At 35.7% G+C, this 27,825-nt stretch overlaps 1 protein-coding gene across 1 annotated transcript in view; it reads left to right on the top strand.

Moving 5' to 3' along the window:
- Positions 1-27,825, top strand: part of LOC145670243 (synaptotagmin-10-like) — a 354,389-nt gene that overhangs the window by 78,245 nt on the left and 248,319 nt on the right. Inside the window, exons 2-3 of the mRNA XM_081738645.1 lie at positions 3,359-3,603; positions 27,296-27,445. Coding sequence (XP_081594771.1) covers positions 3,359-3,603; positions 27,296-27,445 — 395 coding nt within the window. The remainder of the gene's footprint in view (positions 1-3,358; positions 3,604-27,295; positions 27,446-27,825) is intronic.

The following is a 27,825-nucleotide window of genomic DNA, read 5'->3' as shown; positions in this document are numbered from 1 at the left end:
AAAATAAAGACAAGTGTAGTCTGTTCTGTTCTCTTCCGCCATCTCAGCCAGAACTTTCAACTACAGCCTGTAATGAGTATAGACCTTATCCAGTTTTCAAATTGAATAGATGGTGTTGGTAGTTCGATTTCTTGACCTTGTAAAAATCTTCCCTGTCTTTGATTTTGTTTGTCATCATTCCAGCCAGAAATGAAAAAACTGAGAATTCCTCAGTTTACAGCAAGGGGAATTGGGGACAAGACATTAAGGATGATATTCCTAGAAGCTCGTGTATCACGATTGTTTCATTCAATAGACAGAGGATACTTTTCTATGAAGGCTTTTCAACATGTTTTCTCACAAAGGGGATTTTCCTTTTGCAATCTATATAACCACTGGCAATTTCAATCTTGGCCATTCCCGCCAGCGTTTTCATTTTCGAGACACGAGACGAGACGAGACATTTCACGAGACGTCCCGTCTAGTTTCGTTTTCGAGACGGGACAAGTAATCTATCTCGTCTCGTGTCTCGTCTAAAAGGGTTCTGTTTCGTCTCGTGGTAACACTATTCTTCATCCCACCATTTCATTCATTACTCATCATCGCCGTCTCCTTTAGCCTAACCGGCATAAGCGTGGGACGTAAAACTCAAAGATTTCATTTTTTTCTCCTCCCTTACTTAAATCACGTTCATGTCAATGAAACGATTTTGAATATACCTTTGAAAGGAGCATTCAAATAACAATACGTAAATTTTCTTCTCTACTCATTTATAAAAATATTCGAATGTTTAGTTTAAAATTCGGGAATAAACGCATGTAATAGTAGATAAAAACATCCAAAACCATATCTTTCTTAGTTTTAGCATTTTAATATTACTTAGTTGTAAGTGTAACACAAAATTCACACTACATTTGTTCCCATTAAGACTCTAAGCAGGATGTTCGACGCGAATAGGCCTACTTAGCGCAGAGAACTTCGTGTAAAAAACGTGTACTACTAAAATAAGAAACATTTTTTGATCGTGGCTAATAGTGTAATAGTGAAATTAGAAGTTCAAAAATTATTTGCAACATAATTTTCCCTATTGTGCTATATGAATGTTGAAGTACAACGTACAGAAACTAATTCATGTTTAGGAAACATATTTGGAGCTATAGAGGGCATTAAGGGAGAAATTTACATAAAACAAAACTTTACAATATTCCGAATAAGAATATATTGCGAATTATTGGGGCTGGACATCCTAAATTTGAATTATGTAATATGCTCAGACTTATAGCTAGTTCACCACGTAGCGTGTTAGAAAAGAAAGCAAATAAATAAATAAATAAAACATTTCTAACCAACTTAATTAGTTTCTCCTCTTCGTGCTGAGTATGTTTCGTATCTGAAGACACACGGCACTCAAAGTATAAATGCTTTCATTTCAAAGCATATGTGTTTCACTTCTATTCTCTCCTTCGCATAAATAAAAAAACTTTTATCTAAAGATAATATAGGTTCGTCTGTCTGTCAATAGTCATAAAGGCAAACCGGTAACGCGTAGCGAGACATGATTTCTTTATGTTACTTCAGCATCCCAAAACTTTGTTTTATATCTTTTATTTTACTCTGTTGAAACCGGAAATGATATAATCTACCGCAATCGTTTTAAATAAGAATCACGTTAGAGCAAAATGGTAAAAATAACTAGAAACAGCTTATGGTATGACTTCAGTGACACAAAAGTAGATTTCATTTCTCGTCCTCATACCTGGATTTGAAACGGAAGTGCTAAAATATACGACTACCTCCGGCATCAATATTGTTTGCATTTGAGGAAAAGTAGTAAGAAATAGCTAGAAAATAGTATTTTGCAATGAGTTCAGTGTTCACAAAATAAATACCGCCTCTTCCCTTATCCCGCTACTGAAACCTATAATGGTCCAGATTAGTAATTTGTGGCTTCAACTTTTGATTCATATACAAAGATAGATCAAGAAGAACATTTTTATATGGATTCTTGTCTCAAAAGTAGAATCCATCTCCACCTCTCTCTCTCTCTCTCTCTCTCTCTCTCTCTCTCTCTCTCTCTCTCTCTCTCTTCACTCAAATGGGAAACGGTAGATTTGACTATTTCTGTCGTCAACATTTGATTCGTGTAGAATCAAAATGATAAAACGGCAAAAAATGTTCAACTTTAATATGTCTTTTAATGAAAAGACAGTAGGTTATATTATTACCAATACTCCTCTATGGAAATTGGACATGGCAGATGCACTAATACCCAGTTTCAATACAGAGTAAAATGATGTAAACCATACACATTTTATGTGGATCCAGTATGCAAAACAATAGATTCCCACTCTACACCTTTGGAAACAAAAGTTGTAGATATCTACGGCTTTCTGTTTTAATATTGGATGTCCATTAAATAATGTGTTTCCAAGCTCAAACTTAATAATCTAGTTTTATTTCTAAGTTCCCTTGGCCGCCTTCCTTTTCGTTGGCTTTCATTTCTGTTTGAAAACTTGAGACTTGCATTGCGAAGACGATCAAGGCATGACTTAGTCCATTTCTGTTCAAAATTCCCTTCAACTTACTTGACAATCTGCAATTGTGAATAAACCTTAGACACGAAGCTACTGCTCTTAGTGTCATAAAAATTATGAAAATCTTTCTATGATTTTCATACTTACAATCGAATCCATAGCCACTACCTGGCTTTTCTGTTCATTGAGAGCATCAGGATGAAATATTTCAACCTCGTGAACTGGCAACTCAGTCTTTCTCAAAAATTCAGGACCTTTCCACCACAACTCATTGCATACTAAAACTTCAGCAAAAATACATCTACTAGCACACTCTGCACTGTTTTGTTTCGTGGAACATAGAACAATTTTTCCATGGATATAGTTTATTGTATTCTTGATACCTATTAGCTACAGAGTTCTGTCACCTGCTAGGTGGACTACTGTTCAATAGTTGAATCAGTTGGTCCAAAGAATTATCAATAGGTAACAGCAATAACTATGATAAAACACTTACTACTTTTATCAATAATAGAGCTGCACACAGCTTTAGTCTTGGTATAGGAGTTCTAGAAAGTGGAGAACACCAGAAAACCAAATGACGTAACATTAATCATCATAAACTCATATGCTGAGAGACCTAACCACACCCTCTTCCGTAGATACAATCAACTAGAACATTAATAGTCTTGTCCCATTAATAATTTTGTCGACTTTTATCGACCAATCAATACTTACAATATTAATTTTCTTGTTAGGAAATTGAGCTGTAATGCAAAGAAAAAATTGCATTTTTTACCGGTATTAATGATGTAGTTTAATAAGCATTCAAATTTCTAAATTTGTTTCTTATTGTTTCTTTCCAGATGATATTCCAGGAACTCTTCCATTCATGATACTTGGTGGCCTGATTATGACGTTAGTAGCATTAGTTATGTTAGCAGCTGTTAGTTATCAATGTGCCACCAAATGGTTCAACAGAGGTCGTAGGAGAGACAGCCAAGATGATAGTCCAAAACAATCAGCAATTAGAATTAGTCATTCTCTACCTGATTTGAATCATGAATCTGCCACGCACGAATACGTTCAGGACACAAAGGATAGCAAAAAGGTGAGTAGCGCTAATTGACCCGTATTAGAGGTCTGCAGGAGCTCGAGTAGAGCCTGTGGGCTTCAGCCCGACCCGGTCCGCTGGCGAGACTCGGGCTTACAAACAATATATCACTTCAGGCCCTGGGAGGGCTCGGATCGTAAATTTTTAAATAATCAGGCCTTTTCGGGCCTAACTTTGTAAATATATTGTACAATCATATTTATTTGACCGTATTTTCTAGAGAAATTTTAAAGCACAAATGCAAAATAAAACCTTTAACTACTGTAAATAAAAATACAACTTAGCGTTAATTATAAAGTTTGTGTAATTTGGGCTTATTTGATTATAACACGAGCTCGGGCCGATCTATCTATCTATCTATCTATCTATCTATCTATCTATCTATCTATCTATCTATCTATCTATCTATCTATCTATATAATATATATAATATATATATAATATAATATATATAATATATATAATATATATATCAAGTCTATATTCTGTTTCCATATGATGTATATTTCGGATAAGTTCCCAGGATGTTGCTTCACATGTCGCTTCCTGAGCTTCTGATTGATTTCCCGAGCCATTATGTATGAGGGTGGCAACTCAGCTGTGCAGGGCCAAACTTCGGCTCAGTTTATGCTAGGAAACGTTCAACGTGTTCCATTGTAGAACCGAGCTTACAGCTGGAATAACTTAACATAAGAACTGTAATGAACGACTTGTTGTTGTACTGGCAGAAAAAAAAAGTGGATCCAAATAACATCTGTATACATCGACGCGTAAAAGCATGTGTCAGCAACAACAATTACGAAAGGGTTTCTACAACAACTTCATTTAAAATGTCAGCAATACTGTGTAGTACTGTGGAAGGTGTACTACGGTACATATGAAAACAAGAGAGGGTAAAATTTGCAATCATGTAAATGTATCAGAAAGTTCATAAATTTAAATACTGTTCTCGTGAAGGATTAAAAATACAATACTTTATTTGTTCCTTGATATAAATGGCAAATAAATCACATAAAGCTTTGTTTATAGCAAAAACTGAAACTAATACAAGTTTTCACTGTCAGTTACTAAATAATTATGGTAGAATCTAAATTAGATGTATTGTGATGGCTGTATCGTCCCACTCACCTCATTCTCGTAGAATGTTACGACAGGCCGTGGCCAGCCCAAAAATGTAGGGAGGACGGCTGAAGCTAGGGGACCCGATCCAAGCATATAATTCATCACCATATTATAGTTCATTTTCAAGCCTAGCGTGAAAATTTTAGGGGGGCAGCAAAAATTTAGGGGGGGCGACCCCCCTAGACCCCGTGGATACGGGCCTGTGTGAAGAACGCTCAAACTTACTGGACCTTTGATATTGCCTAGAAGTTTTAGTCGAGTTTCGGGCCAGTAACCCTGCCTTTGTTGACCTATTTTTTTTACTTTATTTACGTGCGATTAAAGTTGTTAATGTTGTCTGGGACTTTTCCACCTCATAACTGATTTCTATTATTATTATTATTATTATTATTATTATTATTATTATTATTATTATTATTATTATTATTATTATTAACTTTACTATGATTTTGGTTATTAAACTTGTTAAATTTTTTGTTTGTTATTTATTATTGTAGCTTTTAAGAACTTGTGTTTCATATTTTAACTTTTATTTTTTAACTATTTTGTTTTATTCTATTTATATATTGGATCGAGCTTTTGTCTTGTTCTCTGTATTATTGAAGTCTTGTTTACTTTATTGTTTCCATGTTGGAAGCCTTTGTTTGAGCCTTTGTTTTTTGTGTCGGTCATTGGCCTTTCCGTGACAGGAACAAATAGGTCATCACTGATGTTCCTATTAAGCCTCCAATCAATTAGAGAACAAAAGCATTCTGGGAATTAGAATAAAATATAGAAATGTTAAGGATTAAGATCTACATTATTCAAAATATAGAAATTCAGGTTGACTACTCTTATAATTAACTATTGGTCTTCTGGCTTACGTGTTAGTGTGATAGATAAATATTAAAATTTAAGCTGTCTCTTCTCCCTTCTTTTTCACCATTTTCACCTGTCGACAATACACTAACTTAGTAGCACCGCGTAGCATAGTCGCTCAAACTTCCATGTTTCGTCCGAGCAGCCCTGGGTTCGGTTCCCGGTGGGAACACTCGGCAGAGAAATTGTAAAAGATTTTCGAGGCCTGCAATCCTGAGTGAGGTTTTCCTTGGTTTTTCTCATTCACACCAAGCAAATGCCTGATTGGTATCTAGGATACAGGTTCCAGGCTGATTCCATCCTTCCCCAGTTCTTTCTTCCTTCCGTCTTCTCGGATAGTGTGATGGCCGAGGGACGTCATCCGTCACACGTGACGGGTTATAATAGCCATAGATGCTGAAAGCCCAGAAATCTAAATCTTAATACTAATCCTAATGTACTAATTTAAAAGTGCGATTTGCCTTCATTGTACTTACATAATAGTTCTTTGAATTGCCGTATCGTAACAATTACACCAGGAGTCGACGGTATTTTAGTTTCCAGTTTCACAACTCGGAGTGGCAAGCAACACACAGCAAATGAAAAGAATCAACCATGGAAGACGTTAAGTACAAAGCAGAGCGGTTTTTACCTTTCATTACTTATTTGTTGTTATTAGCGTAATTTTGCAGCCAGTGACAACAAATCCTGATTGAAGTATTACTAAGTCAACCGCGAGATATGCTATATATAATTCGCCGGCTTTTTATTTTAAGCACTGGAGTTTTAACAAGAGCTTGATTCAGCATATAATCGTGTTTCACCTGTACAAATTTGGAATGGCACCACCTACCTCTTTGTTATCTCAGAAGTTTTTCTGTTGAATAGCAGTCGATGGTGCACTTACCACCGATGGCAAAGTTATTTTGTGTTGAGTATGCAATAAGAAAAGAAGTTGGGTGCACTTTGAAGTCTGTTAGAGCAGCATATTCGCAGTTCACTTGATATGAAAAACAAGCAATTACAAAGTGAAGAGAAGCAGATTCTATGGACATAGATGCAAGAGGATTCTTCATTCAGTGTGTTTTACAACAAAATGTGCGAAGCAATGATTGCAGCAAACAATCCTTGGAAGAAAATTCAAGTACCGAAGTTCTTGAATTTCCTTGAAAAGTATTGTGGTCGTAAAGTTCCTGACGAGTGAATCCTTCGAAAAGGATATCTTCTAATTTCCTACAAAGAAGCTTTGGAATCAATAAGGGTGGAAGTAGGCAGTTCCTATGAGTGGATTTATGTCGATGAGATAACCGATGCTCTTTTACGATAAGAGGGTCACTACGAAAGTTTTGAGATACGCATTGTTCTGGCACAGTATTTGAATTCCAACAATTGCGTTCGGTAGTGGTATCCAGAGCGAAGAAGCGAAGCAAGTTTCAACTCGACTCGCTTATCGGTGTGGCCGTATCGCCTTCAATTGTTTGCTGATGTGAGCAGTATTCGGCTGTCTAGAATGGAGATCGAAAGGCAACATTTTTGGGCAATGATCCTTTAAGATTTCGAAAATGGTTTGAACGAGACGCAAAGCCTTGACCGTTTGCAGGGGGCATTTGGAGACCTTGCTCCTTCCCGTGCTACAATTTTTCGGTGGTTTGGTGAATTCAGAAAAGGCCGCACATCGCTTAAAGATGAAGAGAGAGCTGGACGTCCGGCAACAGCTGTGTCAGATGAAAACATTGCCGCTGTGGAACAAATGATTCGAGAAAATCCTCGAACAATTTTCAAGGACATTGAATCTACAGTGAACATTGGATCGCCAGCAGTAACAAAAATTCTTCATGTTCATCTTCGGCTCAGGAAGGTTTCATCTCGTTGGGTGCCTCACACTTTCACTGAACAGCAGGAACGCATGCGTATGGAATGGTGTGACGAAATGCTTGCAAGATTTGATGGAGGCAATTCTCGACGCGCCTCTGGCATTGTTACTGGTGACGAGACTTGGATCTATCAATTTGACCCTGAAAATAAACGCCAGTCTACAATTTGGATCTTTCCAGACGAAAATTCACCCACGAAAGTGAAGCGACCGCGAAGTGTGGGGAAGAAGATGGTCTCAACTTTCTTCTCCAAATATGGCCATGTTGCAACTGTTCCACTTGAAGAACAAAGGGTTGTTACTGCTCAGTGGTACACCACTGTTTGTCTAACAAAAATGTTCCAGAAGCTTCTGGAACGGCGTCCAAGAACTGGATTGAGTGGGATCCTGCTTCATCATGACAACGCGTCCAACATCACAATTCAGTTTTTAGAATCTACGGTCAAACTTATGACTCATCCGCCGTATAGTCCTGACCTGGCCCTATGGGATTTTTTCTGTTCCCCAGGATCAATGATCGCATGCGAGGGAAGAGATTTAGCAGCCCTGAAGAAGCTATAGTGGCTTACGAGAATGAACTTTCAACACTTGAAGAAAAAGACTGGCAACACTGCTTCCAAAAGCTTTTTTCGAGGATGCAAAACTGTGTACAGTGTAATGGTGAATACTTTGAGAAAATGTAAGTGTTAAATTGATTTCAAGTATGTAAGTTATTTCACATCTCAAAACTTTCTTAGTGACCCTCGTATGTAGCTAAATCCATATTTGGAAACCTAACTGCTGATACTTTATCTGCACCACATCCCATTGCATGCAAAGTTCTGGAACGTATAAATCATTCCACCACAGCACGATTTGTGAATGATAGTCTTAAAGTGTTATATCCTGATAGCGTACAAGAACAGACAGTTCTTATCTACATAGTCAGTGTGTCATACATGTTAAAAGCTGCTACGGCACTTAGTGTTTTATCCTAACTTTATTCATTTCACTTGCTTGGCTTATGTTCTCTAACGCGGTGAGAGTAATGTTTCCAAAACTCCACTAACTTATTTATTCCACGATAAAGGCATTTTTGAAGGCACCACAACGTGTACTTGTCAGGCTTGCCACTTCCTCCGGAACCTATTATTACTAAATTGGGTACTTGGACAAGAGTAAAGAAGTTTTACAACGAATATCATGAAGAAGTCAAATCTGTGCTTGACTCATTTTCGGCTGACTTAGCATTGTACGTACTGTTCAATATCTCTTCAAGGTCAGCAAACTTGCTTGCGATATAGATATGGAATACATAAACAGCAATTTTGGTTGGATTGTTATAAGCATCAACAAATTTGAAACTGTTGGACTTCCTCTCCTAGAAGCCACGAATATATATAGCTTCTGTTGGAGAAGATGTGCGAGAGATAGTTCGAACTGACTGAAAAGAATCCAGATAACAACAGAATATTGACAGAGAGTTGTATTTTGGATGGTGCAAAAATTAATCTAATCTTTCTCCCAACCCCATTTACCTCCAGTTACTTGTCACGACGTAGATAGAAATTTCTCGCATGCAAGGAAATATTGTCTGATAAGTGACAGACATTTAGTTTTGAACATTTGTATGTGTACATAATGACCTAGTAACATATTAATATATTCAAACAATACTTGACTCGAGATCAAAGGTAACTTTCAGTTTCTTTGTGCTCTCTGAGTATAAAATGTTGACAATGAACATTTACTTCTGAGCGTTTTGAAATGTACCTGGAGGTAACTTATTCTAAATTAAATTATTAAATATATTCAAATTGTGTTTAATGTTTGAATCTATGTTGCAGAATATCAAAAATACTTAATGTAAACATTCTAACCTTTTACATATTTCAGATGTTTTTATTACATATTTACGAACATACTTTAGGGTTGATATTTCATAAAAAATTCGGGCTCTGTTAATAGCTTACTTTAATTGCACAATAGCATCTACTTCTTTATTAACACATTATAGCGTTATCACATTCCCATAGAATTAGTTTTCGTTACCTCTAATATTAAAAGGAAAAATCATTTTAATCAATGTAAACTTAATAACACTTACCGTTGCTTAGTTTAACAAATAAATGCTAATGAAGAGTTGAGTTTCTCTAATTTATTCTACATACACACACACACGCGCGCACGCGCGTTCAATTCGCAATATTTTAGGAATCGTCCTTACGAAACTATAGCTTTAATGTTGACAAGCTCATGTTGCTTCTGTCAATACAAGATACAATCTTTATACAGAGGGCGGAATCTTCCGACCGTCGAAAACAGTTTGACGTTTAGATAAGAAAAAGGAAATTGTGCTGTCTATCACAGTAAATAACAGAACTCGCTGTTGCAATCTTCCTTAATGAAGAGCATTAACATTACTTCGGAAAGCTCAAAGTTTCGAATTTGTAAATAAAACCATTCCTTCATCAGAAAGCATGTTGAAGGAAAATTACATTTTGGTTATTTGAGAAGTGTACTGTTACGGAGAAAGCAGACTGGCCCACTTTGTAAAAGAATTGCCATGAGCAATAAATAGAAAGAGTGCTGCTAAATATTGATGCATTCATGTGAGGTAGATAATTTAATTAAGACTGGCTTCTATCTCCACCTTTTTTTTTAAATTAGGAATACCTCCACATAATGAAATAATCACAAATCTTCCAACATGTTGTTGTTACTGAGTAGAGATGCAAGGGCTCGGAAAAAAACCGGCTTTTTTGGAAAAAAACTGGGTTTTTTCTGCTTCGCTTTTTTGCTTGGGAAATTTTGGGCTTTTTTGAAAATTCTGTTTTAAATTGATAAACCAGATTTTGTTTCGCTTCTCTACAACACAAAAAGTCATTTAATTAGTGGTTGATGCCGATAATAATATAAAACCTCGAAAATAAACCATGAATTTCGAAAAGATATTTCAAACAGTTTTACTTCTCAACATATTTACATTATGAATTCCAAAGGATTAACCAATGTATATAATAAGATTTTTTTAACCTCCTACATACAAAAGTAAGCAGGGTTGGCAAGAACCATGGTTGTTTTTGAAAATGCCAAAAACCCGTTTTTTGAGGGGAGTTTAAACTAGGCTTTTTTGGTTTAAACCAGGTTTTTTTGAGTTTAGATATTTTGCTTTATGTATTTATATTACATATTGACAGAAACAAGTTTGTTTCGCCTTGGTGTTATTATGCAACAACGGGGTTATGCTGGAAGAGGTCACATAAGCTTAAAGAAGTCCGGTCAGTAAATTTCTTAAATTGAGAAACTCCCGCCCTAGCCATCGGGAAAATCCCGTCATTACTCTAAATGTAAAACAACAACGGAAAAAATCCTGTTATTGCTTTGCATGTAAAATTTAAAGGTCAACGTATCATAATCAGTACGCTAAAACTGAGGTATTAAATTACAAATTTAGTGCGTACATATCATTGAAAGTACAATCCAAGCTAATGTTGGAAGCTACGTAGGCAATCGATAAATTTTGTCAAATTATATCAGTATATTTAAGCAACCTTGGCTTCTTTATAAAACAACAGGCATTCAGGCATGCAGAAATATACAATTTAGTTTCGTTTCGTATATTCAGGCTTAACATCCTTACGTATTACCGAGATTATCAAGGAGAAGCCTTTCGCTTAAAGTGACATCCGAACCGCTACTTTGTTTACGCATGAAAGAAGGGTTGTGGTTCGACCGAGAATTGAACATAGGACACCTTGATTAAAAGGTGAAAAGGAAATAAAACTAATGCAGATGGTTTGATTTATGGAAACGTCACCATGAAGTTCACACGATTCGCATTTTTCGTACCTTTTATTTTTTTTCGGTTTAAACCAGTTGTTTATTTTAAAAAAAGAAGAAAACCTGCTGGTGTAAACCAGCAAACCCTAAAAGTAAATACTTCTTTTAAAAAATACTCAAATAAGTAGCAGAATTTTATGTAGTATTTTTACTTCAAAATATTCCATACCCTCTTTTTGGAACAAAATAAAATTAAAATAAAACATAAGGAAAATACTTAGATTTATATGATACACTTAAAGGCTGCACACCTAGAGCTTTTGGTTTTGTATATTCTTGAAATTATACAGTTTTATATAAGCACCATCACGATTTATTCAGTCCTCAAGTTTTCTGTATTTTTAACAAGAGGGATTGAACATGAAGGGTGTGAGATAAGAACATGGTAACCCATAATTTTACTATTTTAAGAAATTAGAAATTTTCTGCTGCACAATCCATTTTGAAAGTCGGAAAGCTGATTTTTCACATAAGTCTATATATGAGGGATTAAACGAAGCGGTATGCGTTGCTGCCTATCTGATGCTGCGTAACTCAGCAATTGAAAATTTGTTAGTTACCATGTTCTTGGCTCACACCCTTCATATCATTATGGAACTCTCCCCACCCCACCAACATACACAAAAAAGGACTACGGAATATATTTAAGTTAAGATAAATACAACTGCACAACAAACATGATTGACTGGAGCTTTCGCGCTTCTATCGAGAAGTCCGGAATTCAACTCAGCATTCGACCATTCTGACAAAACTTTTCTTCATTCCATCTATGAAGTAGAAATAGTGCGTGTACTGTGAGTTGGCTGACTTCATTTCTTATTGTTTTTAAATCGTTATTATTACTAATTACCAGCAGTGACGGTTTTGCGAAGGTTAGGGGGGCGGTCTTTCGGACTGAAGCCTGTTTCCCAAAATTACGGAATGTCTAAAACAAACGAAATGTCTATTGGTTATGCCTTTACTCATAAACTTTAAGCTGCCGTCAAATAAAAATTACGAATGTTTAGAAAAACTAAACATTAGTAAGAAAAAACCCTCCCAAAATACTTTCCTAAATCCTCAACTGATTCTCAGTATAAAATGATCTTCAAGGTTGTATCCGGAAGATTATCGCTAAATATAAAAACGAAACGAAAAACAGTATTAGTTATGCCTGTACTCATAAACTTCAAGCTCCTCCCAAATAAAATTAGGAGATTTTAGAAAATGAAACAATCAGAGAAACCCATCCCAAAGTACGTTTATAAATCCGCTACTGATTATTTGTATAAATTAGTATTCAAGGTTGTATCCGGAAAATTATTGCTAAATCGTTGCACAGGTACAGTATAACAGAAATGTGGAAGTACGGTTAGACGGATATATTGAAAAACGTACGCTTTGACGGATATATAGAAAAACGTAAGTTTAACTTCTGCGTTAGAAGCTAGAGTACTATGCTCTTAGAAATGAAACAGACGACAAACTGAAATGATATCGAGAAGAAAAAAATATCGATAACTCAAAAGTTAAAATAAAGTTAAATAGCCTCTAAAATTGCCCTCAAATACTACATTCTTCATGTTAGCTTTAATTCGTAAAACATGTGCTCCATCCATCTTGATGGTGAATTTTAGAGCGAAATATGGCATTTAGGTCATGGAATTCTTATCTAAGTATAGAATAAAGTATAAGAAAGCTATTTAGATAGAAAAATCATGAAAATGAAAAAACCCAAAATTTCCAAAATTCTCGTTTTTTTCCCAAAAAAGCCGGCTTTTTATGTGAAAAAAACCATCGATTCAAAAAAGCCGGCTTTTTTGCATCTCTATTACTGAGTGTCTGAGAGACGTAGGTTGAGTAATGAAATACTGAAAAGAACAGCTTTCATATTTTTTATATAAAAAGCAGATTGAAAATTAAACTATCACTTTCTACGTTCCACATATAATTTTCGAGTACAGATTCACATTGTACGTAACACGAATCTATTCTATGTTCCGACACCTACATTAGCAATAATCCGGTAATTGCTAATGCAACCCAGCTATTGAATTAAACGGATTTTCATCTACAATAGGCTATTTCGAATCCACAATGTGCTAAATTATGGTACACTTTTTTGGTTAGTATTGTGTAATTATTATTGTTAGACGTTTCTTCCTAAAATGCTAACATGTTATATCAAGAACTATTCAAAAAATGAATGTATAAATAAACATTATAAGATAATTTTTGAACCTAATGGTATAGGTAGCAATAAAAATGAAAACATATGCGTTATATTTTTATGTTAAGAAAGTCGTAAGAAGTAAACCTGTTGGGTTGCTACGATATATCTATGTTTGTTACAAAACCAGATCTACATTTTCATTGGAAAATCAACATCGGCGTTCTTCTGTTTTAGAAAATAACATGTAGGAAGCCTGAAGAGTAACTAGGTAGAATAAGATTTTGAATTATATTGTAGTTAGATGAAATGCCTTTTTCTTAATAAGATAACATATAAACAATTAATATTTGAAGCATATACACAATACTCTTGAATTTGGCTTAGGACAATTATTAAAGAAGTCAAAAGATACTGTAATTAGTTAATTTTTTTTTATAGTCTTTCCAAGTTCAGATTTCTGCAAAAACAATTTAAGAACTTTTGACTGATTGTATTATTATCGTACTTTGTAATAAATTATAGTGTATTTATGATTTGTTAATGATTTCCATATAGACCTACACTTACTTTTCCTTCTTTCACGGAATAGGGTATAATGAATTTAATAATATAGACAAGAAGAAGTAATATAAATATTCAGCAACCAAGTTTAATACGAAAATGATATTTTAAGCTTTGAAATTGGGAAACGAAATTGTTTGCTGTTAAGAATGTAGATAATTTTCTTCCTGTAAAACAGGAAATTCATTTCGTGTCACGGTTTTGTGTAAGCTCTGTTATAACATGTTTGTTCAAATATTTCTCAAAATGAATCTTCCTGAACTTGGTTGCTACTTGTAACGACCCATCTTTCTTATGGATCCTAGTACCCACGAAAAGTGGACTCGTCCAAGAATGTTGGAAAGGAAAACGAAAAAGGCAAATTTGTGTAAAATAATAATTATGGCGTTACATGCTCTAATAGCTTTCTCGCACTTGAAAATAGTAGATTTAGTCCATTTCGTATAAAATGTATAATACTTGGAAAATATAAGAAAATCAAAGGAATTAAACGAAAACATTTAATTGTTATTAGTATTTTAATTCGTTTTATTCCATCCTTTATGGTATGATCAGTTCTACAGACCCTAGGCAATATTATATACAATAGTCTGTAATGATCAGGAGACTCCACTTACAAGTGAAGGATACTAATTATTGACAATATGGAGAGGAAATCTAACAAGCAAGGGTCGCAATATCGAGACTCGAATTGCGCAATAAGAGTTACATATACTGAAAGAGCATCAGGTAATTAGTAAGTTACCAAATTATTAGCTGCAGTCCGCTAGTAGGGAAAAAGTTATGGGACTGTAAAGTTCAGAGCCTGGCGTACGAAAACCACACGAAACTTATCATTTGGCTTGTTCCTCTTGGTATTGACAAGAGATAATGAACTCTAATGTATTCCCATCACAGAACATGATGTTTGACATAAGAAAATCTGTATGAGAAAAATTGTCAGTGTTAGCATCCACAGAAATTACAGTGTTGCCAGAATAAGAATACCGCGAAAAGCTTGGTTAGCAGCGAATGAAAGAGTGAACACAACGTTGTTTTATGACATCATGGAGAAATTCTGACGCCAATGTATGTCCTGGTGTCCGAAGGGAACGGCAAATTCCCCCCTCGGATCCGCCAAACATCAGATCCTTTGCCGGGAGGATAGCGAATATGCCGAAAGCACAACTGTCAGAGTTTTATAACAAAGTGTTCTGGGATAGCATTCCCAACAACGGGGAGAACATCTATCTCTTGCTGGACTCGTGGACCACAAACAAAGATGACGGGCTTTCCGATAAATTTGTTCCTGCAAATGTCACATTCAGGAAGCAATTGATCCCGGCTGGATGTACAGGACTGGTGCAGCCCTTGGACGTGTACTTTTTCCGTCCTTACAAGAACTTTGTCAAGTTCGTCACTGACACAATTGTCTTGTCGCAGTAAACGAACATCTGGCACCGTGACAATTTCCTGCGTCTCCAGTCGTTCACCCTGTACCAATTCTGCGCTCCTCTGTTCCGCAACATGATTCGCTTTGCTTTCTATAAAACGGAATACCTGGACATCGCACCGGAATCATTCCAGACACCAATTCAGTATTGTTTTGACCCCCTTACCACAGAAATGTGTTATCACTGCGCGTCGCTGGCTATCGTCCGATGTGCATATTCCACTAACTGTTTTTGTTTGAATCACTCGATACTTTCTGCTGTTCATATCAATTGTGTGGCTTAACACTGTCATTTACATAGCTATCTCCCCTTTCCAAACAAATACCATTTGCTATTGCACACACAAACATATTATTCCTTCTGTTTGCCATAGTCTCTCATGTTCACTTTGCAGCCCCATAATTTTGCCCTACTGGCAAACTGCAGCTAATAACGTGGTCACTTCATGATTGATGCTCTTTCAGAATATACTTTATAATCCGTATTGTGCAACGTAAGTCCCGATCACGTACTATTTGCTTGTAAGCTTTTCGAGGTATTCTTATTTTGGCAACGCTGTAATTTCTATGGATGGCAACACTGACAATTCTTCTCATACAGATTTTCTTATGTCAAACATCATGTTCTGTGATGGGAATACATTAGAGTTCATTATCTCTTGTCAATACCAAGAGGAACAAGCCAAATGATAAGTTTTGTGTGGTTTTCCTACGCCAGGTTCTGTACTTTACAGTCCCATAACTTTTTCCCTACTAGCGGACTGCAGCTAATAATTTGGTAACTTACTAATTACCTGATGCTCTTTCAGTATATGTAACTCTTACTACGCAATTCGAGTCTCGATATCGCGCCCCTTGCTTGTAAGCAAATTGAGGAAATAAAAGAGTGAAGAAAACCAAAGAAATCAACGATGCCAGCAGGAAATAAAAAGAGTGTCCAAGTGAAAGCATTGCAATTGAAGACACTTTTAACAAAGAAAAGAAGCGCAGTTAAAATACATTTTCAAGATGAAAGTGATATAGATCTATAAGAAGGAAGTACACCAAAAAGAGCATTAAGTCCTAAACCACCTATTCCTAGACAAACGAAGAATTCCAACGCTTTTTCAGAACAAGAAAACTGTCTTCAATTCAGAAGCAAAGAATAATTCTAGACTGCGTGGGAGAAACAGTAGGTATATATTTTAAGACAGAAGCACAGGTTTTCTGGAAGCGATTTTTTATTTTACCATGCATAAGTATGAATCACTTATACTAACATTAAAAAGACGAGTTTATTCAACTCATGTTTAGAATTGTTTTACACCAAGTTAATCGGGGGTGGAGCATGACACATAGATTTCCAATTTAGACTTAATTCATTTTGGGCAATTTCTGATTTATTGTTTCTCCTGCGCAGTCTAGAAATTAGATGCATCAATTATACAGTACCTAACCAACCTAGATAACACAAACTTCTTCACATATACTGTATACTCATGTACTATGCAAGTTGAATTGCCAGACTGTCAGAAAAGGACAATATATGAGATTAAAATCATAAAGTTACTGAAACAAGAAATGCCATAAGGCCACATTCGTGCTAGAATTGCTACCAATGTGGACACTTCACATAAGAATGCAAGATATCACATATTTCTTAAGTTCTCAGTCTCTCGTCCTATACTAACTCACTTGCAGGATGAGCGCTAGCTATTGACTATCTCTGCTGGTGAGGAAAATCATTTAAGTATGAAAATATTTTAAACCTCTCCATTGCAAAATGTTACACTATCTAATTCCTTATCGCGAAAAAATACGGAATATTTTAGACTACTTATTTTGCAACTTTACTTTAGTACAATATCTACAATAATTAAGAACAACACGTCATTATTTAAAATAATAAATAAATTTGATTTGAGCCTTTTCAGGTCATTTACAAGATACTCTTTAAGTCGTATTCTCTACTCTTATATACGATGATTAAATTTTATACATGTATGAGCGTTGGTGTTCTTCAAGACACCATCATTTTAAATAGCAAGCATATGAAACACGCCTACATTACGTTTACTCGAAAATAACATTAAATAAGTTAGTTTCCCTCGTTTCGCTGCTGTCTTATTTACATCTTAATTGTTAACATCCGTGTACATGTATCTCTGAGTGTGCTCTCTTTCTTATTTTCTTCCTTTAGAATGAATGCTTTATGCTAAAATTTCTCTTTGTCTTGTTGAATGTAAATCTTATAGTATTAGAATATTTACTAAATGCTTGGGAAGAGCAAGTTTTTTTTCTTTCCTTGTAGGTCATAACTTCTCTGTTTTTAACTTTAAAAACTATCCCTTACAGTTCAAACTTTAGTTCACAAGAGAAATTAAACAACAATAAAAACAATACCGATAACATTCGGGAGGTGATTCCTGACAACAAGATAAGATCAAAAGTATAAATTAACCTGGGTTAGGAAAGGCTTCCTTTCCGAGTTATACGTTGACGAAAACTTGAAAAAATGAACTTTAAAGGTTCATAGCTACAATACCATGGGACGTATTGTAGTCGAGTCAAGACTTCACTTAGGAACTAGTTTGTACGCTTTCCAAAAATACTGTACATGTTTCAGAATCCTAAGATACGCAACAATTTCCAAAGAGGGAGTTTGACTAAGGTCATACCTAGGTTTAATTTGAATACTCTCCAACTACCTCTATAAAAGTTATTTTTACGGAAGTACCGCAAGATTCTGAAACTTGGAGTTTCGATGGGGCACATACTAGTTCCTAAGTAAAGTCTTGACCCCGACTATGGTAGGTCCCATACGTTTCGAGCGAACTTTAATGTTTATTTTTCATGTTTCTGGCAGCCTATAACTCCTAAAGAAGCATTTGCGCACCCAGGTTAGTCTATAGTTTTTGTGTTATGTTGTTTTGAAACACCCTATATATATATATATATATATATATATATATATATATATATATATATATATATATATATATATATATGTGTGTGTGTGTGTGTGTGTGTGTGTGTGTGTGTATGTGTGTGTGTATAGATAGATAGATCATCCACTTCAAACACAAAATGTGTGCATGTAGAGAGAATGCTCATTTTAGTTTCAAGGTCTCATCACCTGCCACGGTAGCAGACAAGCCGGTCGTAATCACTTTATTCAATACAATGTGTGTGTAGTTGTATACGTTCAGACTACGTATCTACAGTGTCAGAACGACGTCAGCAAACGGTTATTCAATTGCCTCTCGCGTGATTCGTGAAGTGTGTTGGTACATTGTTAGTACAATGTCAAAAGACGCACCAGGCAGCGCGTAAACAGAAACATCGATTATGTTGCACTAGGTTCCAGGATATCGACTACCAATGTACTCAGAGTTTCTGTCATTCTGCTTCCTCACTATGTAAGCAAAAAACAAAGTATTGGTGGTTTGTGACTATCGACCTCCCGCGCTTTTGCATGATTACACTTGAAAACTGCTCATCTCTGAGAAATCTTCTGTAGTGTCGCGATGGAGCACAATGACAAAGTGAATAGAGGGTAATGCATTCAGCGATTAGGTTATTTTATTGTTGGGTTCGATCGCAAGTGCGTATACGCCCAGTATTCTGTCTTGGTTAGATCTCCGGATCTAAATCCTATCAAATGTGAGTATAGCATAATAGTGTAACATCTGACTGTCATACGATCCTAAGAAAAAGTTCATTTAAAAAAAAATTAGTTTAAAGTAGAACTTAAAAACTGTGCCTCAGTGCAACCTTTATATTTGTTTCTAAATCAGAATTCATGAATTGTTTTGAACTGAATATGTTTCTTTACCTTTTACTACTATTTTTTTAAAATACATTTCTAGACTGTATGACATCCAGTCTGTATAGAAGTGTCGTTCTGGCATTCTAAAATATCTCCAAAGCGAAAAAGAGGTAATAATTGGAACATGCGCAGTTATTTTGCGTTACCGTCATTCATTAAATTATCTAGAAATAAATCCCATTCTAGATTTCAATAAACCAGGAATCAATTCACCACGTTGGAATTCCATACTGTAAGGTTGATGTTTAAAAGGTGCTTACTTTACGACAAGCTGGATGTGTTCACAATAGTTTCACATCGTTCTTTAATTTACATTTTTTTCTTTCCTATTGTGTATATTAAATAATATCATTGGACGCTTCGACATCATGATTAATAGTAAAGTGGTATTTTTTCTCTAGTGAGGGTAAATTGTCCGTTCTTCTTTCCCCTTATGATTTATTGAAAGTAATAGTCGCCAAATTTATGAAGATTCTGAGCTACGTACCCTTTCTGAATCCTACCGTGAGCTACCAACCAAAGGAACTACCAACTATTTAAAAAGAAAACTCACATTTGTTTATTGCCTCTAAACTTACATTTCTAGTAGATACGAAATCAAACTATCCAAGTTAGAAAATGTCTAATATATGCACGAAAACCATAACATGCGAAAACCATAACATGCGAAAACCATAACATGCGCAACCCCATAAACCATAACATGAGAAAACCATAACATGTGTATACAATCAACTGTGAGATAAGGCTAACATTGGCAGTTGCGCGGGAGAAACAAGCAGTTGTTGTCGTCTGCGTCCCCTGTCGTTAGCCCCGGCCCGTATCGACGAGAGTCTAGGGGGGCCTATTCCCTAAATTTTTGCTGGCCTTCCTAAAATTTTCACGGTAGGCTTGTAAATGAAGTATAATATTGTCGGATGGCCCTCCCCCTACATTTTTAGGCTAGCTGCCGGCCTGCGTTAGCCTCAGCTCAGTGGAGAAATCAAGGTTAGCCAATCGAAGCGCTAACGCGATCTACGGAGAATGTCCTCACGAGCTGCTAGTAGCTCGCAATCGACGATTTGAAGATCACTGATTTAAACTGTACTGTGCATATAGTATTGCGTGTATTTATGATTGATTTATACTAAGTACAGTCTTGTTCAAAAATTCTGCCTTTATCTTGCTCTAAAATTTTGTTAACTCTGATTCTGAGCGGAAACGAAAACAAATGCGAATCTTATTTGCTCATTAAGACGCTCGTTTTCAATCGGATCACTAAATTGTTTTTGTTCGATTCCTGGTGGAAGCACGTTGAGATTTGAATGCATTATGGAGGTTCGAATTTTACCTTAAAATGTAAGTCCATATCTCATACAACTTTGTGTTGAAAAAGAAAGATACAATTCAACAAATAATAACAATTACTAAATGTAGAAGAAAGAATTGGAACCTGGAATAAAAAAAACATTTCAAGAACTGGACAACTCCCTGAAGAGAGCAGGAGAAAAATTAAAGGATGGGAGGGGAAAGACGTAACAGGAGGGAAGAGTTAAAACAGTGAAAGAGCAATAAGAAGCAAACGTAACCTAGCACACGAACAGAGGATTGGAAGAGAAAGAAAGGAAGACTGAGCAAAGGAGTGGTAAAAGGGCCTGAGAGAAATACAATATATCAGTATAAGCTAAGTACGATCATTGAGTTTTCGGAAAAGACAAAATTCTGAGGAAAGTAGTATTACCCTGTTGCGAGAATACGGCATTTGAAAGAAGCAAATAACTAAGTAGCCCCATCTGCTCATCTACTGGCTAGCGCCTGCACATTTACTGTAGTAAGTTCTGGAGTATGTTGGTTCTGATTCGACCTTAAACAGCAAGTCCACGTTTCATATAGCTTCGGTGCTAGAAAGAATAAAAAGAGACCCTAAACTCGAAAAAAGCAAGATCAACAAGATACTTTAAAAAGTTTTAATAAATTCAAATTCAAATTGAAATATCGATGAAATATTCGAAGTATCGAATTTCTATTACGGTACAGCGGGGTAATTCGAATAATTTCAGACATTTTCTTATACATCTCAAAAACTGTAATTGGTATTCAGGCGAAAAATTGTAAACAAAAACGTTGAACCTTACTATTACTTCATAATTTTTCTCAAGATACTATATTGGATACATCATTCTCAAATTTGGGTATTCAATTTCCCCTTCTAAATGTCGAAAATCGTAAATGCGACGGGCAGTTTGAACAACGAGTGGCGTAATATGAATAACCAACAAAATAAGCAAATCTTAAATAAGGAAAATATATTTACCCAGAAATAATGTATAAACTATTTAACAGTTTGGTTGCAAATTCTACGGTAGTTGAAACATGGAAAGTGAAAAGAAGTACATAAATTGTAGATTTGCGTCACCTGAAGCTATCTTTTTGAATGAACACTAAAAAATGTTGTTAGAAACACTAAGGCAAAGAGCAGGCCGTAATAGATTAATTCATCTTCCATCGTTCGTGCTTAACAACAATGACCACAAATAAATTTGTTTTCGATCTTCTGCACCGACACAGACCTCGTGGAACCATGTCTTACAACGCTGGCAACGAATCCAGTATCCCTTTCTAGCAGAATGTTCTGAATAGTAATTAAGAATGCAAAAACCGCAATTTCATGTTTGATCTTTATTGCCTGCAGCCATCTTTAGACTTACGTCTACATCTTCGTCACTGGAAGAGATAGAGGATATCAGTTTCCTTCGAGCTTTCATTTGATTTGTCTTGGCAGGTTTTATATTAGCACTCTTCTTTCTTGTAGTATTCTTGGATTTTGTTGTATCCGATGTTTGCGTCTTTCCTTGGAGTTGTTTTACTCTCATTGCTTGAATATTTACAAGTGAAGTCGAGTGGCATGATTTTCCTGTGACACGACGTCTCTTCTGCATACAAACTTTTTCTGGGCTGGGAAGCATTTGTTATATTGGTTCATCTATAGGCTTAGTTGGGATAACATTTTGAGCGGTGTGACCGGAAGAAGGCGCATTGTTAAGATCCTCTTCCCGTGAAGACTATTCCTCAGAATGTGTAAGAAGGCCATACGTTTCCGAAGGGGCGAGTCCAAACTCTTCAATAGCTTGTAGTCTAAAGGGTTAAATACCGGTACATGAAAACCCATTAACTGCCAGTCCAACAGAAACTGTCCACTTCCAAGCTTCAGAGAACAAAATACACAACTGAGATTTACTAATCATTGATCTCGGGTTTTGGTGAATCCAGGTAGTTGCCTCTTGGTGGTTATTAGCGTTAAGGGTCTTAAAAGCAGAACGACCGAGTGGTAGTACTATGTGTGTTATGTGTAGAGGTAGGCAAAGCATTTCAATGTCATGACTGGCAGAACTCTAAGGACGAAAGCTGTGAGTGAGATTTATAGCCATCCAAAATCAACAGAACCCGGGCCGGAATTCTGTGTTTGTTAAAGTGATTGATAAACTTTAAAATAATCTTCACTAGTGTATTCACCATCACTCATGTAGACAAGTGATCCGTGCGGGAGATGGGTTTTAAAGTCCAGAGTTTGGCGAACACCTTTGAATATTACTACAAGAGGTATAAAAGACCCTCCTGCATTGCAGCATGCTATCACGGTTACATTTTCCCCGTGCTCTACAGGTGTCAAACTGATCACCTCTTTTTTTCTTCCCTTTGCTGCTAGAATTTTAGGGGGTCTGTTATTTAGAGGAAGTTAAAATTTGTTTATATTGTAAATACGGCTAGGATGATTATTCTATGGAGATCATACTCGTTCATTAATTTTCCCAGTAAATCAAAACAAGAATTCACGTTTTTCTTGTTACCACCAAAAGCTCTCGCTTTTGACAAACCTTCAGATTTCCTCAAACTAAGATCATTTCGTTTACAAAACGTTTGGCACGAGTCCATCTCTGCCATTTTAGTTTCAGTCCAGGATTGAGGAATTTCAAGTTTACATGTAGACGCATTTAAATATGCCGCTACACGCTCTTCCTTCGGAGTAACTCCAACCCTCTGAATTCTAGATATTTTACCCTATCTGCTGGTATTTTTTTCACTTCAAAACACGCTTGGCCTCCCAATATCACCGAACGATATTGTAGACGTGTTGCCTACAGCAGAAACAACAATTAGTACCATCTTTTGATATTTAACTTGTCTGTATAAGCTTGTGAAAGGGACACTAAACAACTCTGATTTTCTGAGTATCGACAGGTCACCATTTACAACTGAAATGAAACGAAATCTTTGAGTTTTACGTCCCAGGGTTATGCCAGGTAGGCTAAAGGAGACGGTCATTTACAACTGGTCTAACCGCTTATTCCATACAATCATTGTTCCATTTTAATCGTTTATATTTCTTATAATTGTTGATCGTCTGAAACGAGAAGACACTACGAATGCTTGATCAGAACCGAGGCATAAACAAATATAAAATAGTAGGCCTGTAGTTCTAATTGCACTGGTATTCAAATTGCCCCGTTTTGAATTATCCAAATTGCCCACAGTCGACGAATATTCATTCAGGACATGATATGAAAACTGCTCACTATTTGGTGCCAGCGTACAGAATATCAACGCACAACATGCTACTTATAAGATTATAATCTAGATCGGTTTCATTTTATCCAGTTAGTGATAAGGAGAGCTTAAGGAAACAACGTTGAAAATTATAACGACCTAAAAATAGACATAAATCGTTTACGCCTTCAGATCAGCAGGAATGTTTTATATTTCTGAGAGCGACTTATGCAAACCACCACCTATAAATCCACCGCTGGTTCACTAACGCGGCGAGCCGCGTTTCCACTCCAGCTAGCAAAATACTTAACACTGTTCAAATTTTCCACCTATTCTAATTACCCCGCTGTACCCTATATCTGTAAACTGGAGTTTGTGGTTTGGTCTTGTAATTTAAATCTCTTGTAGGATATATAACTGTGGTTGAAAAGGGTTTGCACTAACTGTACACTCATAAATTCCATCAGATTTAAATCCTAGTGTGGTTAATCACTTAAGAAATACCATCCTTTTTAAATTTTGGTGATGCATAGCAACTTGAGATAGTAATGGAAGAACTGCAAGGCAAAGAAGATACAGAAATATACGGAAGGAATGATATACAGAGCCATGTATAGAAAATGATTAATTAATCATAAATTAATTATAATAAGTTAAATAATTAATAATAAATTATAACAAAGAATTGAAGTTAAGGAATGAATAAGAAATGCGTTTCTATTACGAGAAGGAATGGAAATACGTTTCTAATACGAAATACGAGAAGGAATGGGAATTAAACACAGTAAAAGAAACTAGTTCAAGGAGAAAAGAGAAGCCGAAAAAGGAAACCAGATGATTACACGTGTAGATAAGTAGAAGAAACAGGAAAGAAAACTTAGGTAAGGAAATAGTAAAAGTATCACCAAATTGCTATTCCCAGAATTAAAGCAAGGAAAAAATCTCTGAGAGTGTTAATATTAGTATCTCCCTACGAAAAAAAGAATTGCATGTCGTCTTTATATGTGCAGCTCTGGCGAAAATAATGGTAACTATAATTTTCTGTGAAATTGAATTATTAAATGGAATGGGTTCTGATCGAACCGTAGATGAGTATGTAAGTAGTTTTATTTTGGAAATGTAGCTGCAAGAGGGAGGGGAAGCTTGTTTGTATGTGTCATCGCCTTAGATTGCATTGGAATGATCAACCTTTTTTCTCAATTTACTTGAAAGTAAGAAAATGTGATACACCATTGATTTTCCCGAGCCGCTTATATATTTATATTGAGTGAGAGGTACGCAAGACGGAAGCAACACCGAATATTGCGTATACAAACAACATGCAGTAAATCAATGCAATATCGCAAATTAGCCGCATATTGAACTGCAGTCAAAGATCATTGATTGTGGCAGCCGACTTAGGTGTGTCAATGAAGTTTATTACAAAAGCCTAGGTGTTAGAGTAGTCATTTTAATCAAAAAGTCAGTGGTGGCTTTTGAGGGAAGAAGTCTATATATATCTTTTTGAAGATGTATGAAGCTTTCTTTCATTAGCTCGTAGTGACAAAAGTTAATCTTTATTGATATGACATTATGACCTTCCTCAAGAGTCGCCACTGAAGATAGTCCAGATAATTTCACGCATCTTGGGGCGCGGTGGCTCAGTGGTAGAGCGTTCACCTCTGGTGCTTGGGGTTCCGGGTTCGATCCCAGCCTCCGCCAAGTGAACTTTGTGGTGGACAAACACCGTGCTGGTGGGTTTTCTCGGGGTTATCCCGTTTCCTCCCACTTTCTTCATTCCACCATTTCACTCATCTCTCATTATCACCGTCTCCTTTAGCCTAACCGGCATAACCGTGGGACGTAAAACTCAAGGATTTCACTTCATTTCAATTTCACGCATCTTACGTCCCTCTAATAGCTCACCAATAATTTCCTTTATGTAAGTGTCGAATTCATCTTAATATGAAAATCAAAACTATATAAATTTCTCACGAAAATATCGAGATTCTACTGTATAAATACTTGCGCTACGTAAGCACTAAACGAATTCCTTCGTTTTCTTTAATTTAGAAAGATCTGAGACGAATTGTTGTGTCATTTTGAAGGTAATGAAAATTATTATTTTATGATATTCCATTTAAGTAAAAATGCTGGTATACTCTGAACATGTGTGGAATTCAGTTCTTTTTCCTCTCTCAGCGTGAAAGTTTGCAACCCCCTCCACCCCCAGGGACATTTCAATCTTTGAATCGATATCAGACATTAGAATTACAATACGGTCTGATACACAAATATATACACTCAAATATCCAGTTTGATGTATAAAGATTTACAATATTTCAGATAAAGATAACATAATTTATGAATATAGCATTTGAATAATGGAACGTACTTTAATATCGTAATACTATAACATCTGATAACCGTTATAGAATTAGTCTTAAATTATAATTGAGTAAGACTCGAATTATCCATCATCCTCTATTTACAAAGGTACATCGTTATGGTATATCTGTCACCTGATATCTGAGATTCATTATGCGTCATTGTATATAATATTAAGAATATCAATGCTTCAAAACTAGATACTATGTATTTATCGTGCGAATATTTACATCCTTGTCTAATGCATATATCAGAACCAACGTATCAGGAGTATGTTTTATTTTCACGGGAAATTCTGTCATTAGTAACAAGGTAATATCTCGTAATGTACTTGTATGAAGGATATTTGAAACAAAGAAGGCAAAAAGTTAGACATTTCACTGTTAAATCGGAATTTGGAGTACATGCTTTGTTGTACACGATGCTAGATTTGATTGAAAGTTCTAAAAATGAGATGAAATATTTCAGTTTAATGTCCCATGATTATGCCCGTTAAGCTATGAGACAGATGATGTGAACAAATAAATGATGATGGAAGAATTGCTGGAATGAGAGTGTGGGAGGAAACGGGAGTACCCTGAAGAGAACCAACGTACCCCAGCGATGTTTTCCGCCACAAATTTACTTGGTCGAGGATTGAACCAGGGAACCCACGCACCGGAGGCAAACGCTATACTACTGAGTCACGGTGCTCCCTGCGATTTCCACTTGTGCAATATAATTTTACTAATTGAATTCCAATCCTCACGTTCAGAAAATAGGTTTAAATTTAAGAAAGATATAACATCAATCCAAGACTGCACAGTAGCTTCACTCCACTGGAAATCATGCAGCCACCATTTACAATTTGGGCTGTAATAACATGGGTCTTAGTTTAGTCTAATTAGTCACTTTTTGAAATTATCTTTCGTTTCTCGAAACGAGAACAGTGATCAATTTTAGAAAGTTGCAGAAAGTACATTCTATGATAAAGATAATTTTAATACAATTTCTATGCAGGCAATTTAACTTGAAGAATTCCTCTAAGCATGTGTTGATGACGTAAATTCTCTTTAGTTCATATTTACGCTATCCAAATAAATTATAATCAACAAGCTGCTTGTGTTAACAACATATATTATTCTATTGAATAATTATGTCAACATTGTAGAGGTAGTTAAATCATGTTTGTATATGTTTGTCTAATTTTAGGTTCTGCGTCAAACGACGTTACCATCTGTACCAATGAGGCATCAAACGTTTCAGCGCCAATTATCCCATCGCCTGGATCTTTCCAACGTTGAATTTGCAGTTTGTTCTCTTGATCACAAAAAGAGTGATTCCAACATCGGTGTAATAAAGGTAAGTTGGTCCAAAACTTTTACTAATTAAAATAAAGTTTATATATATTGTTCATATGGTTTCTGTTCACTTTTAAGGTCATTACTCCTTAAACTAAACTAAAAATATCATTCGCCAAACGTTATTTTAACCTCTACGCATTAAAATACATTCCTATTGTATCTAGTTTCACATTGACCGTTGTAAAGTTAACAAGATTCTTTCCTTTATATATCATGTTTTTTTAACTGTGATGTATTGTTTAATTTTAGCACATTAACTTCAAGCGGAAGAATGAAAATTTATTACCAGCACCCACATACACATATGAGTGGGATATATTGATCTCATCCTACGAACATGACAAAGTAGAAAACTGTCAACCTTATTGACTATGTACC

This window comes from Thermobia domestica, chromosome 14 (genome assembly GCF_964235325.1).
Source record: "Thermobia domestica chromosome 14, izTheDome1.hap1.1, whole genome shotgun sequence".
NCBI lineage: Eukaryota > Metazoa > Arthropoda > Insecta > Zygentoma > Lepismatidae > Thermobia > Thermobia domestica.
This window is presented reverse-complemented; position numbering and strand designations above follow the sequence as displayed.